Source organism: Solea solea, chromosome 20, assembly GCF_958295425.1.
Source record: "Solea solea chromosome 20, fSolSol10.1, whole genome shotgun sequence".
In the NCBI taxonomy this organism is placed as follows: domain Eukaryota; kingdom Metazoa; phylum Chordata; class Actinopteri; order Pleuronectiformes; family Soleidae; genus Solea; species Solea solea.
Window position 1 is genome coordinate 11596095 of NC_081153.1, and position 23039 is coordinate 11619133.

General features: G+C 40.9%; 1 protein-coding gene across 2 annotated transcripts in view; it reads right to left on the reverse strand.

Moving 5' to 3' along the window:
* Positions 1 to 2928: 2928 nt before the first annotated feature.
* Positions 2929 to 23039, reverse strand: part of rims3 (regulating synaptic membrane exocytosis 3) — a 35341-nt gene continuing 15230 nt past the window's right edge. For both annotated transcript variants that reach the window (XM_058619659.1, XM_058619658.1), the window contains exons 3-7: positions 10303 to 10444; positions 10091 to 10203; positions 9406 to 9507; positions 9162 to 9301; positions 2929 to 8672 (exon numbers count right to left, since the gene is read on the reverse strand). In XM_058619659.1, the coding sequence (XP_058475642.1) occupies positions 8460 to 8672; positions 9162 to 9301; positions 9406 to 9507; positions 10091 to 10203; positions 10303 to 10444 (710 nt within the window). In that variant the 3' untranslated portion in view covers positions 2929 to 8459. The remainder of the gene's footprint in view (positions 8673 to 9161; positions 9302 to 9405; positions 9508 to 10090; positions 10204 to 10302; positions 10445 to 23039) is intronic.

The window sequence follows — 23039 nt, forward strand, 5'->3', positions numbered from 1 at the left end:
ATATTTTAATCACCCCTTTGTGAATAAAAAAGGGAGCATAAATGTGTACAGTATATCATATACAGTAACTTGCAAAGCCTACGTGTTTATTTCTTTTAAAACACTATACATTTAGGAAAACAAAGGCTTTAAGTAAGCGAGATTCACAGGCTGTGCTTTTAACCTCACACATTCAAACTGCACTATAAGAAACAACACATGTCTTTACTTAACATGTATCCAAAACAATTATATCACTTCCTTAACACTTAAATGAAGTCGTCCCACCTACGCAATGATATTAAAATGTAAGAAATCCACTCATTTGTCGCTGAGATTCTTACATTTGAAAAATCAATAACTTTATGTCAGAAATCCTTCGCTGGATTTTGGTAGACCAAAGATTAACGCTAGCTTTGTTATCGTTGCACAGCGTTCTCAATATTGCTTTACCTTTAAGTCGTGATCAGTTTTGCAGTTCCTTTAATGTCCTTACAGGTTATTCTCTCTTTCTTTCTTTCTTTCTGTAACTCACTGTGCTATCTCCTCTGCCGCGGCGGGACACAGTCACTCTGCATGCAACGTTATCCTATAAACACTCACACACCTCAAGTCCAGAATCTACCTTGTACAATAGAGGCCTCAATAATGTCTGAATGTCTGTAAATAAGAAAATAAATTTAATAGATTTAAAAATCGGGACAGAGACTAGAGAGAAAAGCTTGGAAGATCACGGATGAGTCATGTGTCAGATGCTTCCACTGAACTGCATGAAGAATGTTTACCCAGCTGTGATTGTACGTACGCCGTTTGTTTATGACGATATATGAATGTGTCTCTCTGTACTTTACACGTCCATCAGGGTCGGACACACAAAACAATCTTGATGAATGTATTTTTTTTTGTTTTGTTTTGAACACCTGAGTTCATGTCGTCAGTTTTTGTCGAGCCGCGTGTGTACTTGTGTGTCTTTTGAATGTTCTGTGGTCAGCGGCGTTCATGTTTTCCCGTCGGGTTTTTATTCTGAATGTCTGAGCAAACTGTGACCGAGGCTAACAAACAGCGCGTTCAGGTCATTTTGGCCAAACCTCAGTGTTTTAGTTCAACCTCCACAGACCGACTGGTTTCTCTCTTTTGTCTGCATGAAGCTATGACTATAAATATCAGTTGTTTCATCTTTTTTTCTGTAAAAACCTGAAGTGAGGGGTGAGGACTTCAAAGGAGAGAAAGAAATGAATGAAATCCATTTTTCCTGCTGCCTGTAAATCAGAAACTCTTTTTCTACACCGTACAAGTTTGTCCTTTAAAGGAGTACTTTACCAATTTGCATTTAGCTTTGTATTACTATAATAGGGGTAGTACTTTAGCATAATTGTGCTTCCTAACCTCAGTTTCCCCTGAGTAGAGAAATATCTTCCTTCTTTTCTTTGTTACGTGCCCACCGGTGACACTTGGCCCTGTTAGCGTAGCTGTTAGCAAAGATGGCGGACACTGTTTACATTCTGGGAATGAGGTCCCGCCCCCCTACGAGTGGGTCTAAAAAGTGTGGAATTAGCGTTGCAGTTTCAAGGCACGGACCAAGTGTCACTGGTGAGCACGTAACACAAAAAAAGAATAAAGATATTTCTTGACTCAGGGAAAACTGAGGTTGGGAAGCACAATTATACAAAACCCCTATTCTAGTAATACAACGCTAAATGCAAATCGGGGATGTATTCCTTTAAACTTGGGGTCAACAGCAGCAGCGTCAAACTCTCAATATTATCATGAGAATAAGGATAACTCTGCTTTGTAACAGCACACATGTGGTTTAGAAATGACTGGAAAAAGGGAGTAAAACTCCCATCGCCGTGGGCAACAAGGCTTCTTTTAACTTTTCAACAACTTGTCGTCTGTTGCATTTTTTTGTGACACTTAACGCAAATAAAGGAATGTATTCTTGTCAATAAAGATATTGTGTACAATCTTCCTTATCACACCCTATTTGTATATTATGTTTCCTAAAGAAGATTTAATTAATAACATGTTCTACATTATTAAGTCATCTACATCTTTTTTTTTTTTTTCTTTTGATTTTATGTCACGTAAAATCATAAAAATACAACGGCTGATATGTAACATGTTTGTCCTGGTGAAAACATGCTGAATAAATATCGTTTTGATTATGTTGTGTTGACTTAAAGTTGTTATGCACCTACTCGAGGGATTTAACCCTCCCTCACCAGAGGTAAAGAAGTGTTCACTCCAATGTTTTGACTATTATGAAGTCATGGGTGACAGGGTGAACGTCTGTTTTGAGCCAAACTGACTAAAACAACTCTAAACATTACATTATAACTAATTGCATTACTGACGTGTGCTGATTTATTGTGTTTCCTGGAAAAAAAAGTGTTTTTCTATAATAACAGTGGATAGAAGTGGATTGTCTAAGGTGTCTCTGATCCTGAGATTCATCGCTTGACTTAGCAGCTCTTTGGAGAAACTTCCTTTCTGCTTTTACAGCGTGCAAATTGGCAACTTGACTGTTTTGGATGTTTTGAAACGAGAAGTTGAGAGGCAACCAACTGTCAATCACATTGTTGTCTGCTCATACAGCATGTGCTGTACTTTATTATCTATTTTCCCTCATGTTCTATTTAAAAAAATGGCCCTGAACTAGAGACTGAGAGCATTAACTCCTCAGATAAAGAGAGAAGTAAGCTCATTTTTACCAAAGATTAACATTCACAAGGAGTTGTTTTTGGTAGCTATTCAATATGCTCTCAATTCCTGATTGACTTCACCGAGGACACCGATCTGGCAACCCATGAGAACCTTGAATCTGGGGAGGAGGCGGAAACCGTTTGTTTATTTGTACTGCAGTACCCTTTTTGGACACTTATGGCCACAGATTGACATACAGCATTTACATAAAGCCCCATTAAATGTTATAACAGACATTAGAGAGGCTTCAGTGATTCAAATAAACTTTATTGACTTTGCGTCCAGATGTCAAAGGGCATGCAGATACAGGCTTCTGAATCGGAAAACTTTTTTTTTTTCTTTTTTTTCCTCAGTTTGGTTGTATTTTCTTAGAAAACTACGTGCACCTTTAAGTAGTCAATTCTGCAGCGTACAAACCACAAAAATACCAGTTTTACATTATCAAATACTGCACATAGAAAACATTTACAAAGCACAGGTATAAAATTACAGCTCCCTTTTCTAACGTCTTTTGCCATAAACTGCATCCTCTGCTCAGACGGTCCTGCTATGCTTTGCCCTGTGAAATGCACTCATCAGTGGGACGGCTAAGACAAGACAACAAGTCATCTACCAACACCAGCAAATCCATCTTGACATTTGATTCCGAGGCATCAAACACTCACGTGTGCTCGGAAATACACTGCAATTGTGGTCGATTCAATACCAAAACCATCACATGGAGCCACTAGTTTTGTAAGGGTTTGAGTTTTGCTGGCCTTGATAAGAAACAGGTCGTCTTGTCAGTGGGGGGAGGGGAAGCTAGCGTGGTCTTCATATCGACTGACAGACACTTAAAAAAAAGAAGAAAATGGCTACTGAGGAAACTTGTGCTGTTATTACTAACATTGTCACACACGTGTATGAAGACAACTCTGTCCTTTTACGTCCACAGTGACGTGTGTTTAGTTCTCGCCGACACCCACTACACTGGCAAATAGAACATGCTTCATTGGAAACAATAGAAAAGGGGGAGGGATAATCGTAGGAATAACAGTTATTCACAATGCATTACATGCTTTTTAGTTGCTTCTAGTGCTTGCAAATGTGATTCAACTCATGTGTGTCACTGTGGTCTTTCAGCTACTGTCATAGTGACGCCATGTTGAAGGCCCGGACAATTCTTATTGCCAAAAGAATTAGTATTCAAAAAAAGGTCAAGTCCATGCTACTTTTAAATACAGTATATTCTTTTGCAACTCACTTAAATTCTCAAGAACTGGGTCAAACTGGCTTCATCATCGTTATTATCATACCATCAGACGGATTAAATACAAGGAATTCATCTGCGTAACCATGCGGCAAAACATTTTTCCTCGTTTAAAAGTACAAAAAATCATAACAACTCCATCCTCTCGACAGCTTAATCAGTAAGTTATCGTGTGCGGTGGGGGGGTGGGGGGGGGGCAGCAATCCTCGTGAGTGAAACCCATCATGGCATTTCTAAATAAATAAAGATGAAATTCTCGCCCCACGGAATCCAAGCTCGTTTTGACCCCCAGAGCTGTTCTTTTAAAGAATACACAGAGAAGTGAACAGTACAGGAGAGGAACAGCGGGGGGGGGCTCAACTAGTGCAGGTGAAGTCCCTGGAAAGTCTTTAAAAGAGACAAGATGACAAAAATGACAGTAAGGATTAAGAAATACATTCATAAAACTATACATATACACATATATAACGTCAGTACAATATTTCAAGCAAAATATGTTGTCGGCCGTCGTGAAGCCATGTCTCCTACACAAAATAAGGCCATTGTAAACAGAACAAGCCCTCATTTTCACTTAAGTCTAAAGGCAACTTTGTTTTGCCCTTAGTGCCCTCACTCTCGTTTTCTTCTCTGAATAATTCCTCTCTTACAAAAATAAAATGCATTTTCAACGAAGCGCACAAGAGACAGTTCGGGTTGATTGGCGGAAGCGATAGAAAAGAGTTTAGCATTAAGGACAGGAAGGAAAATGCTAAATAAATGTGGATTTTTTTTTTGTTTTTTTTTTACAGCAAAACAAGCAAGAGTGTGTGCGGGGTTTACATTCCAAGCATCGTTGGAGCTTTACATTCACATCTCCACTCGGCCTCGTGTCGGAACACAGAGACACACAAACTGAGACTATCTTCTCGTTTTTACTCCTCCAAAACATCTATGATCCGCTATTTACCCAGCAAACGTGTGCATTCACCTTTATATTTAAAAAAAAAACAAAGAAAAGCTAATTTTTCTATCTCAGCCATTTAAAACAATAGTGCGTGTCCAAACAAAAGAATGCTGTAGGAATAGAAATGTGAAATACGACGATAAATTCTGATGATGATCTGAAATCTTGAGGTCCACTCTTAATGTGGCTTTTTCCTCATAAATTCTCACTTCTCTGGCGCACATGTTTTTTGGCTCATCACCCATGATGCATCACACAGTACAATAAAATGCACCTCATTGTCGTTAAAAAAGACGTACACCCACACTACACGCTGAAGGAAGGCATTACATTACAGCTTTTCCTTTTGGCTGCCGGTGCAAAAACGGAATTTGGACAAATTTTGGCAAACGCTATCAGCTCTCTATAAATACACCATTGACAGAATAATTATACATCACTTTGAGTTGTCTTTTTTTCCCCTCCTATACTGTGAGTGTTTTGGGTTTATACTTAAATACAGCAAAGGGACAAAGTCTCATACAAGCTTCAGAACACTGGAAATCACATGACACTTTTATAGTTTACCAAGGACGGAACATTGAGCGGGGATGTTTTAACAGGTTTAGAAATTCCCTATAAAGTTCTATCCATGACATTTCTCTATCGTCAATCAGGCTTTTTTTTTCTGTGTGCACTGAAGAGAACGTGTGCAAATGCCGGGAGTATAAGTCTTCGTTTTTTGTTTTTTTTACATCATGCCGGCTGTCCGCGAATAAAACATACAAATCAAACAAGGTACATAAAATCACATCGTATACAAGACCATACGACTACAGGCCCAGCAGGGATATAAGAATACTGGAACCAGAACCTTGAAAATTCATTTGAAAGGGGTCGTATTAAGTACTCGTATTTGTAAAACTACTCCGATACTGCTGCACCCATTGCCACTGTGACTCTCTTCAAGTGAGCTGAGCAGGTGTGCAACAATACAACCTTTGTATTCATGATGGGAGGAGGGTTCAAAAAAACAACAACATAGCACCCTTCCCAAAAATTCAAGAATGATAGTGTGATTTGTTGGCCTGAGGTGCTGAGAGGTCAAAATGCCTCAGATGTTCCCTTTTTGTAGAACAAGGAAGAAAAAGGAAAGACAGTTCTTGGGAGACAAAGGAATACACACACACACACATATGTATATAGATATATATATATATATAAATATATATACAGTATATGTATACATACATATATATGGTGGTGTTTAAACCAAATGCAAGCTCATAAACACAGACAGGCTTATAATAGACTGTAGCTTGGGCCTGTCAGCGCTTGCAACACCACGGAAATACAACAGTCTTTTCTGTCTTTCTCTATATACAAAGTTCGGCGTTGTCCCCCGAGACAGAGACAGAGAACACTTGACATGAATACACTTTTGTTAAACTTAAAAGAAAACAGGAAATGCCAGCAGCTGTCAGTGAAGACTCAACCCCTCATTTAAGTAAAAACAGCTGATGGATTAGTATTACCTTTCTTTAAATCCATTAAACATAAATATCGTGATTCAGTTCAAAGCATCTGCATGTCTCAAAATGTTTCCCAAAAGGAATAGAAACATGTGAATTTGTTTGTAAATAACATTAGATTTTAACATCGTAAATTCAGATGCAAAAGGCAAGACTGACCTGTTTCAGTGGTTTCATTTGGCCCTTACATTTCAGTTCATAATAGACTCTGGTTACCATTCCATGATCACTGTTGTGAGACCAAATTCAAAATAATAACAATAATAATAATAATAAACTAAATTGTGGTCAACCACCACAGGTTTAGAAAAAAACATCAGACATATTGATCAATAAAGTGCCATCTTGAACACAAACACGCTTGCCTGACAGCAAATAGGAAATAAGATTGATTCGACTTGACATACTGCACCTGAAACAAGTTGAAGTACCATATAAATATGGCAGGTGAACAATCACCCTGCTAGCAAATTAGTCTAGCGTAAATAGTCGGATATCAAAAAGAAAAAACACGCGTTGACACGTTTTGCAACAAATAAAAAAGAGAAAAATCTTTGTTACAGTCAGTGTGACAGAGAGGAAGAAGAGGAGTGACCAGAGAGACAGTAGGAGACTTAAAGGTCGAAGCTGGTAAAAATCTGTGTGCACGTTTACCTGCGGTGATGTGACGAGACTTCAAAAAGAGACCAGAGGCACATTCGCAACCTCCCCGCCTACTTTCACCAACCAGGAAGAGTCCAGGAACAACCACAACATAAAACAGGGGATACCACAAGGAAGTTCAAACAAGTCTAGGTGCTGGTATACAGAGAAAGAGAGAGAGAGAGAGAGAAGGACACTGTGGCACCCCCTGGATGTAGAACACAAGAAAACCCTAGAACAGAGCTTTTGTGCCGAGTGTCAGTCAGTCCCTCCTCCTCGACATGAAGGCAAGATCAGAAACGTGTTCCTCTGCAAATGTGCAGCTGTGTGATTTGTTCTCTTCTTTTTGCGGATGGTGACGGACGCGCTCTCCCTGTCGCTGAAGCCCCCCGTCCTTCTCCCTAACTCAGTGCAGTGCACTTTTTCAGGACGGACGGCAAAGTAAATCTGGCACTAAAACTCCCGTTGCATTGGTCAAGGTCGAGCTAAATTAAGAAGAATAAAAAAGGAGCAAAGCGCTTTTTAAAATCGTCTCTACGAGGATCGCAAGCAAACATGCAGAATGCAGCCGATACGTACATAAACACAAATAAGTATATAACTATCTATTTATATATATGTATATGAATATATATATATAAACTCTGCCCTGTGAAAATTAAAGAATAGCCGTGTTGCTACCTCACATAATAGCCATTATGTGCACATCCAAGTAAGTTTATGTGTTTGGCCTACTGTTCTCAGCTCGTGTGTGTGTGTGTGTGTGTGTGTGTGTGTAGAATGTTTTTCCATTTTTTTTTGCATTATACATCTAAGTCATCGACTCTGCTACATATCCATACTTTTAAATATCGTATACTAGTTCACCTACTACTTATAGTAATTATAACAACAATAACAATTGCTTTGGTTTTTAAAAAATAAAGTTTTTTTTGTGTTAGTTTGGCATAGAGAGTATAGAAACTGGCATGTCGATGGCCCTGGTTGTAAGTCATGCCACGGAGATCTGGTGTCTTGGAATGCAGAGCATGGCACGCAGTGCTGCGAGTGTCGTGTCACGGTGGGCAGTTGATGGTGGGAAAAATGCTACATGTTCTGGTAAAATACGTCGGGGATTTGCTCAGATGATGTCAAACGAAAACACTAAATCGAGTGAGGGAGAAAATAAGAGCATAACGTCCACTAGGAGATATGGCGGCGCGTCAGTAAAGTGAGTGTTCATGTCTGATGATTATGTCACTTGTTTTCCTGCACAGGTGTACGTACGCGTGTGATTGTGTGTGTGTGTCTGTGTATGCCTACCTACTTCAGATACAGTAGTCGTGTATGTACAGTACGTGTGTCCGTGTCTGCATGACTCTACCTGCGCCTGTGCATGTGTGTGTCTACGGGAGGGATGGAGGGGGGAGGGGGGAGGAGAGTGAGGTGAGTCCTAGGTGCATGAGGGGCTGGTGGCGCTCTCCAGGGAGGACTGAGAGAGGCGTCTGGTGAGGGGTCCGATGCTGGGGTCTGCCAGAGAGGAGGTAGGGAACAGCTTGAACCAGCCGCTGACTGTGGCAGACAGGTCCAAGTCATCCAGAAGGATCTGGGCCATTCCCATGAAGCACTTGTGGTCCATACGCCCGTAATCCCCCCACACTATTACCTATAGACAAGATAAAGCACAAATGTTATGTTAAATAAGACATTAAAGCTTCAGTGAAGTGGACTAACATTATGTGCTCTATATTATTCGGTGTGATCTTTAAGAAAGGTACAATTAATATTACAGATACTGAATAAATCCGTCAACTCAACTTAAAATGACTTGACGAGATTAAGTATATGGAATTTTATGCATATTTTATGTAGATATAGCAGCTTTAAACAGCAAGCGTCACCTTTTGTGTTGAAACATTGTATTTGCATTTTTAAAGCGGCAGATTAACTTTCTTCTCAAAGTTTAACCACCTACACATTTGTGAGTGTATTAGAGCATAGGGGAAGTCATAAATTATGTTCTTGAAGATACCATGAATGTTCAATTGCTATTATATCATTAAACTGATTGTATTGATCACGAGGGACAAAAGAATAAAAGACAGAAAATTGTAAAACACATAGATAAAAAAGGAAGAGACAGGGTATCACTTACCTGTAGGACTTTGCCCTGAGGACTCTCATCAAACAACAGAGCCTGCTGGTAGGTGGGGTCCAAATTCTTCTTCACTACTTTGGTTTTCTTCTTAGCCAAGCACACTCCATTCTCCAGGACGTACACCTTCACGTAAGTGGCTGCAGATACAGAAACAAACGACAACAACAGTGGTGTGACACTCCTGCATGGGCCTCAAAGGTCAGTGGGATATTTTCCAACAGATGAACCCGGGTCAGAGTACCTGGTATGTTCTTGGAGCCGGGTTTAGGGGTCAACCCTCTGGCCTGGTTGACCGCCACCTCCAGTTGCCCTCCTCTGTCCACCATGCCGACATGGACGTCCCCTATAGAGGACAAAAAACACACCATCCCATCATAATCTGAGACTGTGTTTGCAGTTGCTGTTCAGTGTACCCTACTGCACTACGAGCTTAACCTCTTTAAGATCGCAGTAGTGAGTATCTGACAGCAGAGGGCGACACAGAGCTGTAAATCCAATATTCCCTTACAGGAGCAGTGGATCTCACTGCTCCCTCCTGTTGTTTCTTCCTGTTTCTCACATGCAGTGACCTTTGCATCAAACATTTATGTCTCATGCAAGAATAACTTCATCCATGCTGAGCCGATACACTTGCATGCAGTCCCTCTAACGTGGCCGTATCAATGTGAATTTGATTCTAATCATTCAGGGGGGGAAAAATATTCACATACTCTGGTACAAGAGATTTATTGAGTTGCAACTGCTGCTTGATGTAATGAAATGAGTGTGGATTGGTGCGCTGTTTGTCAATGTTTAATTGATGTTTTACAGCCCGATGTTGTTCCTGCGCGACGATAAACGCAATTAAATGCATCTGAACAAAGAAAGCACATAAATCACTTGTCAAGACGACCCGAGTGAAATGATCTACACCACTCTTGGCTTACCCATGGGGGGTGTAGCTAATGTCTGCCGGCCTACAATCTGAGCCGGGCCCAGTCCGTCCAGAAAGTCACTGAACTGGCTCTCGGGCCCCAGGCGCGTAGTCGGGAAGACGAACCTGAGAGAGGGAGAGTAAGAGCAGAGTGCCGCTACCATCAGATGAGTGGACACGCCGCGTGTTTGTATATAGCTGTGTGAGTAGAAATGAAATACTCACGTTCCATCGGAGCTGTTTGAGTTGGTGCTACCGTCGGTGGAGTCTTTGCTCCCCTGCCGTGTCACCCTGTTCCTCATCTCCACGGCGATGCCAGTCTCGGTGCTCCGTCGGATGGTGCTGCGAAGCTTCTTCGTCCCACCGTCTGAAAAAAAAACTCACACATGTCAGAGGAGGTCAGGTAATATTTATACAGACCTGCTGTCTGGATATTAAGGCACAGATTAGTAATCAGAAAAGATATTACCCTCTTCATATCAAGACATGTATAAATATAATTTCACAGATAAAATGTACTGAGGTTCTCAGATGGTGGATGATTTCCAACAAGCATTTTTTTATGTCCTAAGATGAGCTTTACAAGAACTGTGCAGGAAACTGCTTCATTTTTCAAAAAGCGTACTGTATATTTAATTCACTTTAAAAAGGTCCAGTGAGTAACATTTACAGCTTATTGGCGTAAATGGAATATACTTTGCACTAACCATAAGTATGTTTCATAAAAGTAAGTATATAATAATAGGGGAGGGAGAGTAAGAGAGTGTGAGAAGGGGGAGGGTTTTGAAAGCGTGCTACCATCCTTTCTGGTATTCAAAGGCCACCGTAGTTGCCTGCTGCAATTGGGAGAGAGCGCAGGAGTCGTGTGTTTATAATGATTTGCAGTCTCATCATTAGATGTCACTATTTCTTACACAGTGAACCTTTAAAATTAACCCATTTTTTTCTCAACATTGAAAATTGAGTCAGTTCCGAGTCCTAGAATTGCGTTACGGGTAATGGGGTTTGTAAAAAAATAAAAGAATACCAAGGAAAAATAAATGTATTAAACTATAAATGAGGAGAAATTCAGGGTGGCCTTGAAAGCAACTCTCTTTCCACTATTTGTTTTGAAGCAAGCTCACTGAGGCAAGAAGGCAATCACACCTAATATCCACAGGGACGTCCCTGCACTTTTAGAAAGCCTCCTTATTTAGCGGCTATTACTACACTGCATTTTAGACACAGAAAACCCATTTTACAACATGCTATTAGGGGGGGACCTTTGAGTCTGACTTGAGAGATAGAAATATCCCGAACTTGCAGCTTGATGATTGAGTAGAGCCCGGAGCGGGAGGAGGCGGGCGAGGTATTAAGGCTTTACATCTCTGCTGACACTGGGGGAACAGAGCGAGCAGGAAAGCTGCTAACACCACATGAAGCTTTCAGGGCAGCAACACGCTGGAGTGACACACGGCACGGTGTCTTAACATGTGGCATTCAGAGTTCACAGGTGATTTGACTTTGTGATGTTACACGCCAGGTTGTGCGCTCACTTTTTCCTTGCTCTCATTTTTGCAACAGTTCCCAGGGTGCAAAGAGCCGTCACGTCAGTGCAGGTCACCATCATCACCACCACGTGCATGCTCACAGGTGTGAGCATGCACGCTGACAAAGTGACATTTCTTTGCATTGCACCGTTATCTTCGTCATCATGACTATCGCAGTGACCCAAGGTAGTGCAAGTGTTTGTACCTTCACACACAGGTTGACAGTTCAGTCAGACGCCGTGGATGAAAACGCTGCTGTGTGCTGTTGTGTAAGCAAAGATAGATTTAAAAAGACAAACCAAGACTAATTTATGGGTCTTTCTTTTGACTGGGGGCATTTTAATTAAGCAGATAAAACCCTAAATTCAAATCCTAAAATAGGGATTGAAAATCTTAAAAATGTCTAAGTTATACTTCAGGTTTTTTGAGCTGTGCCTAAAACAAGGATAAGACTGTTCAGGGAAGCAAGGAAAAACATTTTTAGCCAAACAAAAAAAAAGACTCAAGACAAACTTTTCTGACTTTAAACATAATTTTGTGTCTCGTTTTAAACTGCAAAAAGTCCATAAAGAATATCAACAATTTTATATCACAGTACACAGGGGTTGTTGGTCAATTATTGCCTCCATCATTAATTGCAAATGTGTTATTATGTATACCAAAGTGATACAAACTTACCAAATAAGGCAGCACTTTATGTTTCCTGCGAGCTAAAAACGCAGATTTTCTCAATGGACTTTGTAGCAGGAAAGTGAGCAGCTTATATACAGTCAGGAAAGGCTGTTTAAGGGCAAGATAAAGTGGCAAATCCATTCTTAAGATTCTTAAGCGACTGAAGCCGGCATATGTCATATGAGGTGAGTCTTTTATTCAGAGGCTAAAATCTGTTCCTTCTTGTGTCTTGTTTGGCAGACGTGCTTTCATAGAGAGTGATCATGCCTGTCTGGTTCTTGCAGTACAGTTTGTATCAGTGCATTATACAACCTCAAAAAAACGTCTTGAACTGGCAATTTAAACCTTTTACAGATATTTACAGAAATGTCCCCCTTCAATTAACGTGTTCATTTGGAAGTAAATAACTAGTTAACAAAGCAATAACAAGAGGAACAATCTGATTAAGCTCCTGTCCTTTATGTTTGCTTTTATTATGGGTGCAGTTGTGTTTACTGTAGAAACTCATATCTCTTCCTGATAGGAGTCTGGATAGTTGAATTGTGCACCAAAGTCACCGGAGGAGACTTTTAACAAGCAGTTGCTCCTTGTTGTTAGTTGAGCGCACACAGAGGTATAGCCATGCCACTTTATTAGCCTGAGCAACTCTAAGCTCATTAATGTCCACACTGTTCCCATATCATCGCCATGACAACCGCAGACACCCTGCATCATGGCTATCTCTATGGAGATAAACGGATCGCAAACAAAACCACTTGATGAGACTTGGGGGGGCTGAAAAAAAGGGAGATTTAACAGGAGGACAGAGACCTTTGAAAGGCTGCCACAAAAGAAGATGTTATATGTAGGGAGAGATGAGTGAAGAGGAGGAGGAGGAGAAGGAGAATGATGGGGTCCCATGAGCACGGAAGACGAGGAGCGGGATGCTGCCTTCTGCTGCTTTCTATTTATAATCCTGCAGTCAAGAATATTTCCGACAGTGTGTATGTGTGTGTGTGTTTATGTCTGCAGCATCACACCCAGACAAACTCCAAGCACTTCTGCTGCCATGGCAACCCCTGCCCCAGGATCTGGACCCAGACAATGCCACCTGAGACAACTGGCGCCATGGCGACAGGCTCATGCTCCATCACTTTCTTTGAAATTAATTTACCGTGGCAGCATTTCACAAAAAAACTTGTGCACTTCAAGGTAAAAAACAGAACTAATGACACCACAGGAACAGGAGCCTGACCTCCGTCGTTACTTGCAACTTAACTGTAAAGCTGTGCTGCTTAAAATATATATTTCAATGCAATTTAACCACAATAAGGCAACAAGTGTGCATGATGTGCACACCAGCAGGTCAAATGATTGTATTATGATGTTGAATCTGTGCAAACAGCTTTAAGAGTGAGTTTGGAAACACCCAAGTGGGACATCTCCAGGTTTAAAACCATCTTTCAACTATCAACTAGCGATTAATTTAACTTGTTGCTCATTTGCTGCCCCTCCTTTCTCATCAAAACAGTCCCCACCCACCCCTCCCACGGTGCGAAGCAGTGATCTCTTCCTTCCTATTTAATCCCCTCCTCCTCGCCTGCGCTTTCCCTCATTCGTTTCCATGGCAATGCTGTCTGCATTGCACCAAGAGCCCAGCTCAGAAGCCTTTCCCCCTCTCTGTCTCTCCATCTCCGTGTCTTTTTTCAGTCACACTGTCCTTTCCCCAAGTCGCACTTCTTAATCGCCCAACTCGTCTTCCTTCTATTGCTGTTCTTTATCTCCATCTCTTAATCTGCGCACTATTTTCCAGCTTCCGTTCTGTACATATACTCCTCGTACACTGATTCCTCTTTTGGTTTGCTTGGTCTCCCTTGCACCCACACATTCATTGTATCATCTCACAGTTTTCTAGTTCCTTGGCTTCTGTCCATCTTCATAACACAACTCCAATATCTCCTCCTGGTCCATCCCGGACTAAATTATTCAGCGTTTTTTTTTTTCCCCTCTCCTTATTCTGCAGAACTAACTTTGTAATATACAGCTAGCCTCAAATACACACACACACACACACATCCCGAAAGAGGTAATTAGAGTTAGCCTGACATATATGCAGTTTGAGCAGCTAAGATAACAGCATTACATAAGTTGTTATTCTTCCCTGTTCTACAGAAGAGGGGTTCAAGTTATAGCGTCTCCTGTTGTGCTCCAGTATGATGAGTAATACTTCTGTCCCTGAAGACACACTCAGCCCACAGACACACTGGCACACTCAAGATTTTCTGTGTGTGTAGAAATGAAGGTATTCGCAGAATGAAAGCCACATGTTTGATCATCATGATGATAAGGCAAGATTGAGTCACAGGTTGGAAGATGAGGATGGGGGGGGGGGGGGGGGTTTGGGTGAAATGGTTCGGATGGAAAGAATTAATAGCTTCAGTGGAGAGAATTAATAGCATAGAGGGAAATAAAGAAAGGTGGGATTAGTGAAAACGCCAGCAATGCAGAAAAGAGCCACACACTGTGACTTCACACACACATAAACTACAGCGCCTGTGTGTTCTGTGCGTGTGTGTGTGTGTGTGTGTGTGTATGTGCTCAGTAGATCATTAAAGCTGCTCTGACATTTGGAGAGAACACTGATGAAGCCTTTCTCATTATATGCTGTAATACACAATGCCATTTTTAGACTCCCCAGCTCCACTGACATGCCTATTGGATGCACCGGTGACGGCAACGGTCCACCATGCATAGCAACAGTAACCAGGCATGGGTGTTGGAGATGAAAGATCTGTTGTGGTATCTTCACAGTCAGGCCCCTGCTAAATTTGGGCAAACTGAAGACTTCAGGTAGAAGCTTACGACAAGAGATTATATATGTTTTTGTGTGTCATTCAGTGATGTAAGATTGCTTCTGTGGTTAACATTGTCTATATAGTGTAAGTGCAATTGTACATGCATAGACATAAAGGCAGACTATAATGGTAATAATAGTGCAATTCAAAAGCCTTTAACTTTAACAGACTATTGCTTTCAAGGGCAGGCAATTAAATTACAAAGTTATGGCAACAATTTGGCCTAAAGAATAAAAAAGCCAAAGGGTGCAAAAGTGTTTGTTAATTGGTTTCTTATTTTGTGTGATGGGTCTTACACTAACTCACTATTTTTTTGTCCAAGGTTAGAATAGGAACACTTATTAGTACTTAATTAGTAGAAAATTATGTCATATATCCCCATGCTCCAGCTGGGATTGAGCTAAATCTGCTAATCAGGATCTTATATGGTTGGTTGAAACTTTTAAGCGTTAAAGGGTATACTTCAACATTTTGTCAATAATTAATTTTTCTTACAAAGCAAACCCACAGTGGTGTGTGTGTGAAGTGTTCCTGATCAAACCATAGAGGTGCTTATTATGCATATTTTAATGACTTAAAGGCGACATAGACCGGAAGCTCCAATTAACGCTGCGTTTGTGTGTGTATCTGCGTCATTACCTCGTTTATGAAACCCTAAAGTTTCAGAACAAACAGTTCAGCCACTGCTGCAAAAATAGGGTTTTATTGTTTTCCTGGGCTCTGCGAAGCGGATCGGCACTACCGTATGTTGATGATGTCATCAGTATACCTCACCACTCCTCTCACCACCGTAGCGCCTCCTGGTGCGGGCACTAGTCCGGGCACATCCGGTTGCGTACATTCAACCACAGAAGAAGAACTGCTCTCGTTGTAGCTGCTGAGATGCAGAGCATCCACCGTGTATGCTGTGTATCTGAGAGCTGGCCTACCAATTACGTCACTTCCAGGTACCTGGCCAATCACAGGACAGTGGGAAAGCTCTCGTTGGCTGGCCAATCACAACACAGTCCACGTTCTGGGGGTATGATTTTGGTCTGAAACAGCGCGGCTGACGAGAGCGTCAGTAAGGAGATATTTTGATCAGCTTGTTTGCAGCGACTAGGAGGTTTTTAACTATGAAAACAAGTTAATATATGTAAGTTAATCTCCATAACTAACATATATGTGTGATACAAGCCTTTAAGGCAGTGCTAGACTGTGTCCTGTCTTAATGTTCAGCTAAGTAAACCCCTACATTTCCTGTTATGGGAATGGGAAAAGCATAATGTAGATCTCTCACTAAAACAGTGAATACGCATGGTGTAAAAATGACATTCATTGCCCTACAAAGACACTTTAGCAGTCCCAGGAGAATCATCCATACACCAGTCCATGCAGTTTGTCGCTTAAAACCTTCAGTGTGGCTTATTGTGTGGGTTTTTCCTCTTTAGTTATATTTATGTGTGTGTTTGTGCACGTCTGAAATAATTTGCCTGCGTTTTGTCTTTCCTTCCTGCCTCTAGTGGGTGTGTGTTTTTGTGTAATTCCTAACACCATTTACACTATAATTCAACAATTTACGAGACTCTGCCAGCTCGAACTCTAACCAAGCCCGCAAATACAAGTGCATGTGCAGAGAGCCAAGTGTAGTAAATAAGTGGGCCACTGTCACTGTCACAATCTCTGTGTCGTAAATCTATCTGCGCGTGCGTTTGTGAGGACCGGTGATCTTGTCAGGACCAGTAGTCCTCATGAAGACTAAAACCAACGTTCTAATGAAGCAGAACCTCATTTCTGAGGAACTGGCGAAGTTTAGGGCTGAGAATTTGTGGTTAAGGTTGAGGTCGGGTTTACGCATTAACTGGTTGTGGTTAAGGTGAGAGACAACGCTTTGTTCAGGTCGTCCAAATGAGTGGAATTCAATGCAGGGTTAGGTTAGGAGGCTTGAGAATGCAATATGTCAATGAATGTCCTCAGAAACATGAAGACAAATGTGTATGTGTGAGTCTGTATCTGTGACTGTGCTATCAGTGTGTGAGAGAATCACATTAACAGCTCAGGCACAAGGCAGGGAGTGGTCAATTGGAAGCAATTAGCCTTTCACAGCACCGTGGCCCATAGGAAATTATTTCTTTAAATCACCGAGCTTCACGTATGGCAGGATGTCTGACAGTGAGTTAATGTGCCACACGGCTTCCTGCATAATGACAATTCATTACAATGAGGAAAAGAGTAATCTAATTCAAATGAAATTTCCTCCTGATTACTTAACTCTGCAGCCGTCGGTCAAATGATGCAAAATGGCCAAACCATTTATACGGGACAAAAAGCAGCCGAGTGGAACAGTTCACGTGGTAAAGCTCATTATCAACTCGCATATCAATGAGAAGAAGACGCTTGTTATGATATGAACAAAATGTCAACACCAAAACACTGCTATTGATCGTTTGTGTGAAGACAATTATGACCGTGTTAAAAAAACAAAATCTTTCGACAAATTTGTTGACTTATTTGTATTTTGAGCAGAAAGGAAATTACCTCGTTATCTATTATTTTGGCACATTTGTGCTACGAGAACATTACGTTCAACTGTATTAAAAAATAAACTCATTCTGTACTAAAGCGGTGTCTTATGTGTGCATGAATCAGACTTAAACTCGGACTGTATTTTCCCCACTGGCTGAGAATGAGGTGTAAGTGTATTTGTGTGTGTGGTTCACTGTAATGCACCAATATCTGCTCTCAGGTTCACTCCTTCTTCTTCTTCTTCTTCTGCTGCTGCTGCACCATGCGGCAGACGGCAGCAGGCCTGTGTACATACTGTATGAGTGTGTTTACAGCACTTTGTGTCAAAAAGGAGGGGAAATGATACCCTAATTACGGGCCTTTTACAGACAGACAGTTATACACAAACACAACAAAGTGACTCACCTCACACACTGAGCTCAGTGACACACTGCAGTTTACTGTCTGTTTAAGCCTTGCTGGGGTGCCCTTGCTCATTTTCGACCTGGAATATGGAATCTGAGACCTTGAAATATTTGGCGTTATAGAGTGTGGACTGATGGAGAATAAATTAATTTCATATCTATGTTAAAATGGGCTGCAAAACATCCAACATGTCCAACCAATAATGAAACCAAAAATTGGACCATTGGACAGTGCTAGTTATCAATCACCCTGGTGTTCACATGTGCCGTACTTTATCTATTTTCTTCTAAATGGGAACATGAGAACAAATTTGACATGAGGTGATATTGAAGAGGACTTAAAAACTACCAAGTGAGCCAATTCACTCTTTCAGGAAAATGTTTGATGATGTTAGATTTTTGCAACATGCGCATTTTTATATACAGTCTATGGGGAATGATTTTATTTGCTTTCTGCATGATATTAAGTTGAGGTGATTTACACCACTCGTACACTGAGTAATCATGTTAAATAATAAAATAAGAGTTTATTGAACTGTAACACAAGCTTATTAGCTTGATTGCTAATTAAACAATAAGCTCACGTATTGTGGTCGCATTGCTCCTCGACGCAACAGTGAAAACAGACTTTTTTTATCTGTCATTTTAATTTAGATTCTAGTGATCCCACAAAGGTCAGCACTGTCGACATTCACTTACATCAGTTGTGGTTAAAGTTGTAAAAAAAAAAAAAAAACATTGAACATTGAACAGTGTTGTGCTCTCATTTCCACCTGCCTCCACTCTTTGTGCTGAAGTCACTGAGTGGCTTTATTTCATCAATCTTTCACCGATAACGCAAATAAATGTCTAGCTGTCGCATCTGGCTGAGAGACAGACGCGACATTCACACATACCGTACCTACATAATGGGCGTATACAGGCGCAAAGAAACAAATATTCACAGCTGAACAGTTCACCAATTGGTCTGGCTAAGAATAGAGCAGTCGGTGGGTGAGATTGAAAAAACATGATCTGAGTGAAAAAAGTGAAAGAGAAGGAGATGAAGGGAGGAGAGATAGAGAGGGAAAATTAAGATGTCAGTGAGCCGAGGGGAAACACAAAAGAGGCCGATGAGGGAGTATAACAAGTGGTGAGATAAGAAACAGAGAGGAGAGGAAAGTGATCGCCAATCAGCTTAGCTGGTGTTTGGTGGCCTCTAAAAGCACTGGTGGAGAAGAGAGAGCTTTTAGGGACATGAGTAAGGTTTCAGTTTGTACAGTATGTGTCAGATGAGCTAGCGACTTAAGAAAAAAGAGCAGGGGGTGAGGCGAGGGAGACAGACACACAGCAGTCTCGCCTGCAGCAGCATAAAACACATTGGTCATATGAATACAGTAGCCTTCTATAATATTCATCGTTATAAATAGCTATAATTAATCGGGCTCTTTTCAGTTCAACATCTCTCACTGTGTTATAATTGTTTATATCTGCTGCTGCTGCTGCTGCTCAGTTTTCCATATGCAAGTCTTTCTCTTCAGGGTTGACTTTTTGAAGGATCTGATCACCGTACACTTTCCAAAACATCTCCGCCAAAATTCCTTGAGTGCGTTTCCTGAGCTGTGACTCAGACACAGAGCAAGAAGTAGGGCATGAGTGAGTCACCTAAAAAACACCCTCACTACTAAAATGCCAGGTCTACTCACCGGTCCACTTTCACACACGGTCAAAAACACATGCAGAGGCTGACTGCTGCACATAGAGGACATACTGTAGCAGCAGCAGTAGTAGTAGTTCGTCTGTGGCCTTTTGTTGTGTTATTGTTGGGTTTTCATATCCTGCCAAACATCCCTGATGACTCTGCTTTCCATCGAAAAATCATAAAATCCACCTCACACCGTAAGAGCTGCAAACAGATCCTGTTACAGTGGGACTTATATTGCACTACAGAGGAATAAAAAAAATGGAAAAGGACATTTGTGTTGAATGAATAAGGGAGTAATCTGTACACAACATGAAATGGTGGCACTATGAAGACAAATTATGTTTGGAGTTGCTGGTAGACTGTGTCTACAGCAGATAACCAGGCAATGTGTTCTTATACTGACAAAAGTGACAAAACAGACATCCACCGAAAATGTTATCCATAGCTATCGTCACTCTGCATCCCATCAGCCTGTCATGCAGAGACAACATTTAGGAAACTAATGGAACTGATCAAAGTAAACCTTTAGCTAAACATTGTCTTATCAACTGTAAAACATAGGCAGCATCAGAACTGCCCTTAACTGTTTAATCAGAAGCTAAGAAACACTACAATCATAACATACTTAAAATAAGCAAATGTGGACAACTGGGACTTTTTTTTTTTACAAACAAACTAGGCCGTTATCAAATCTTCAAACTATCCCACAGATATCGTTAAGTGGCTATAGTCAGTTTTTTTTTGGTCTCTTTCTTCTGAGCATCAGCTGATCATCACTAGATGCTGACATCACCTCTTTCAGCAAATTTTTCTTCTACTCCTTATATAATTTATTCACTCAATCATGCCGTGCTCGATGTAAATAGTGAGGGTGTGTTTAAATAACAACTTGGTGTTGTTTATTCATGTCCTTGTTGATGTGCAAAGGCCTTAGCATAGCAGCAAAAACATAAACTATAGAGGTATTTATCAGACGAGACAGAGGCATGGACACACTAACGACAGTAAAATCCACATATCGACTTCAAATGACTCCTTCAGCTTCACGTTTGATTAATCCTTGTGTAGTTTTGTCAGTTTACCTTTTTCTTAGACACATGGCTCGAGATATTGTATAAGAAAATCAGCCTTACTGCGTCATACTACTCCTATGTTGCATCTTATGTAACACATCACAAGAGTGTTGTGACTCACTGCGACCGATATAGCAGTTACTATGTAAACATGGTACCTTTGATCTAAATATGACCATTTTGAACATGTACAGTGTTTACAGTTTATACACTGTAAACACTGTACATGCCATGCAACTCTCACTCGACTTGCTTACAACAATCAATTTTACCTTCACAGAGACACAGCCCAGTAAGGTAGTGTGTGTCACATATTCACACTTGACAAATGACATAGTTACACCTGGTGTGATGTTATTGAGAAACAACCTGACTATGGCAACTATGGAAAATTGGTTTCCTAACATAACACAATAATGAAAGCCTCTTCACATATCTTCACTCGCTGGCAGGAGTAAGTGTCTACCAACTCGGGGTAATTTCTCCAACAGCAGCACAATACAGAAAAGGTGGTTACTGTCGCTCACAGAGCACAGTTGGAATGTTTTAAGAAGAAAGTTGATAAGAACGGCATGCAATTTATCCTTCTCTCTTCCCGGTGTCTCCTTTGTGTGTCTGGTGTGACTCCGGCAGTCACAGGAATAAACACGCAGAGGGAACATTTAAATAAAGAATGTTTCAAGGAACTAAAAGAGTGAGGCTGAGAAAAAGATGAGGATGGGTGTTGAGTGGGTTGAGAGAGCTAAATGGAGCTGAAAAGAGTGAGGTGATTGAGTGTGAAGGAGCAGCAGCCAAACACACACTGGATATATTGTGTGTGGAGTGTATACAGTTTATATGGGGGGGGGGGGGGGGGGGGGGGGTCGTTTAGTGCTGCAGCCTTTCACTGGGACACTAACAAAAAACAGACACATCTACGCCTGGTTTGCTTTCATCCAGCTCTCCTGTGCGCTGCGTCTCATCAATGCTGCTTGTTTCTGTGTAAGAAACATCCCTCGGTGCAGACTGACAGTGTACTGGGAGCTGCTCTGCTTTCTGTTATCACATTCATGCATAAACCTGCTCAGGAGATAAGACTGTTCAGCGGAGGAGTGACTCATCCATTAAACCTGGGAAACTGTTTGCATGTGTGTGTGTGTATGTGCGTGTTTTAGCCTCTAGTACTAATAATAGCCAGTTATAAATACAACAAAGGCAGAGCCAAAATGCCACCCTCAAAACTCGCCTGTTACAAAACCTACAATAATGAGACAGTGACAATGAGAGTGAATGGGATAACATGAGGGAAAAGTGAGATGAATTATGAAAGAAAAAATGTATTATGTGCGTAAGAATGCATGAGTGCAGCCTTCATCAAGGAGAAGGCTCTAAACCTCGAAGAAAGCCTTATATAACAAGACCAGTTTTGTGAAAGTGTACAGAACAAATGAAATTATCTAACCATTTTATAGCAGCGAAAACCAATGTTGACAGGAATAAGCCTTTTGTGTGCACACGAGAAAAATCTTATATCTTTAACTTCAATTCATGGAAAACAGGAACAAACGGTACTTGAGTGCGTTTAACAAAAAAAATTCAGTTTTAATTAACCAAAACCTTGTCATTATCTTTAGCAGATGAGAAATATAATTTCCTAAAGTTACAATTTTGTTTAAGACCAGAGGACATCATTAACTGGCATCCATTAACACTTAGAACAAACTGAGGTCTCAGCTGCTGTCTAAAAATATGTGTGAAAAATGTGTGACATCTAATAGTGAGACTGCAAAGTAAAGAAGCAAACAATGGACTCCCTTTACCAAGAGCATCAGGGAACTACAGTGGCCTCCGCATACCAGAAAGGATGTTGTTTGTCTTTGTTAGATTAGTGAGCTCACGCTTCACAATGTGAAACACACACTCTGGCTGGTTTGTCTGTTCTGATTGCTGTAGAGATGAGACACGGTTTGTGCTAGATGGCAGTATCCATGACACAAGGCCCTTTCCTATATATGAAAGGCATCTTCTAAGGCTTCTAAAAGCAAATTATTTTTATTTTAAAGCAGTTGTACATTCACAAAAACATATTTCATTGGACCATGTACTTAAATTGGAGGAAGACTCATGTATCCTACAGATGCTCACTCTTGTACTCGTCCAGGCTGACCTGGCGATGATGAAATTCACTTCAGAGGGTCAACTGAATTCCAACGATGACGAACAAGGGAAGGAAGCTCACTGCAGCTTTCACTCAGCATGGCTTAGTCAAGAGGATTAAGTAA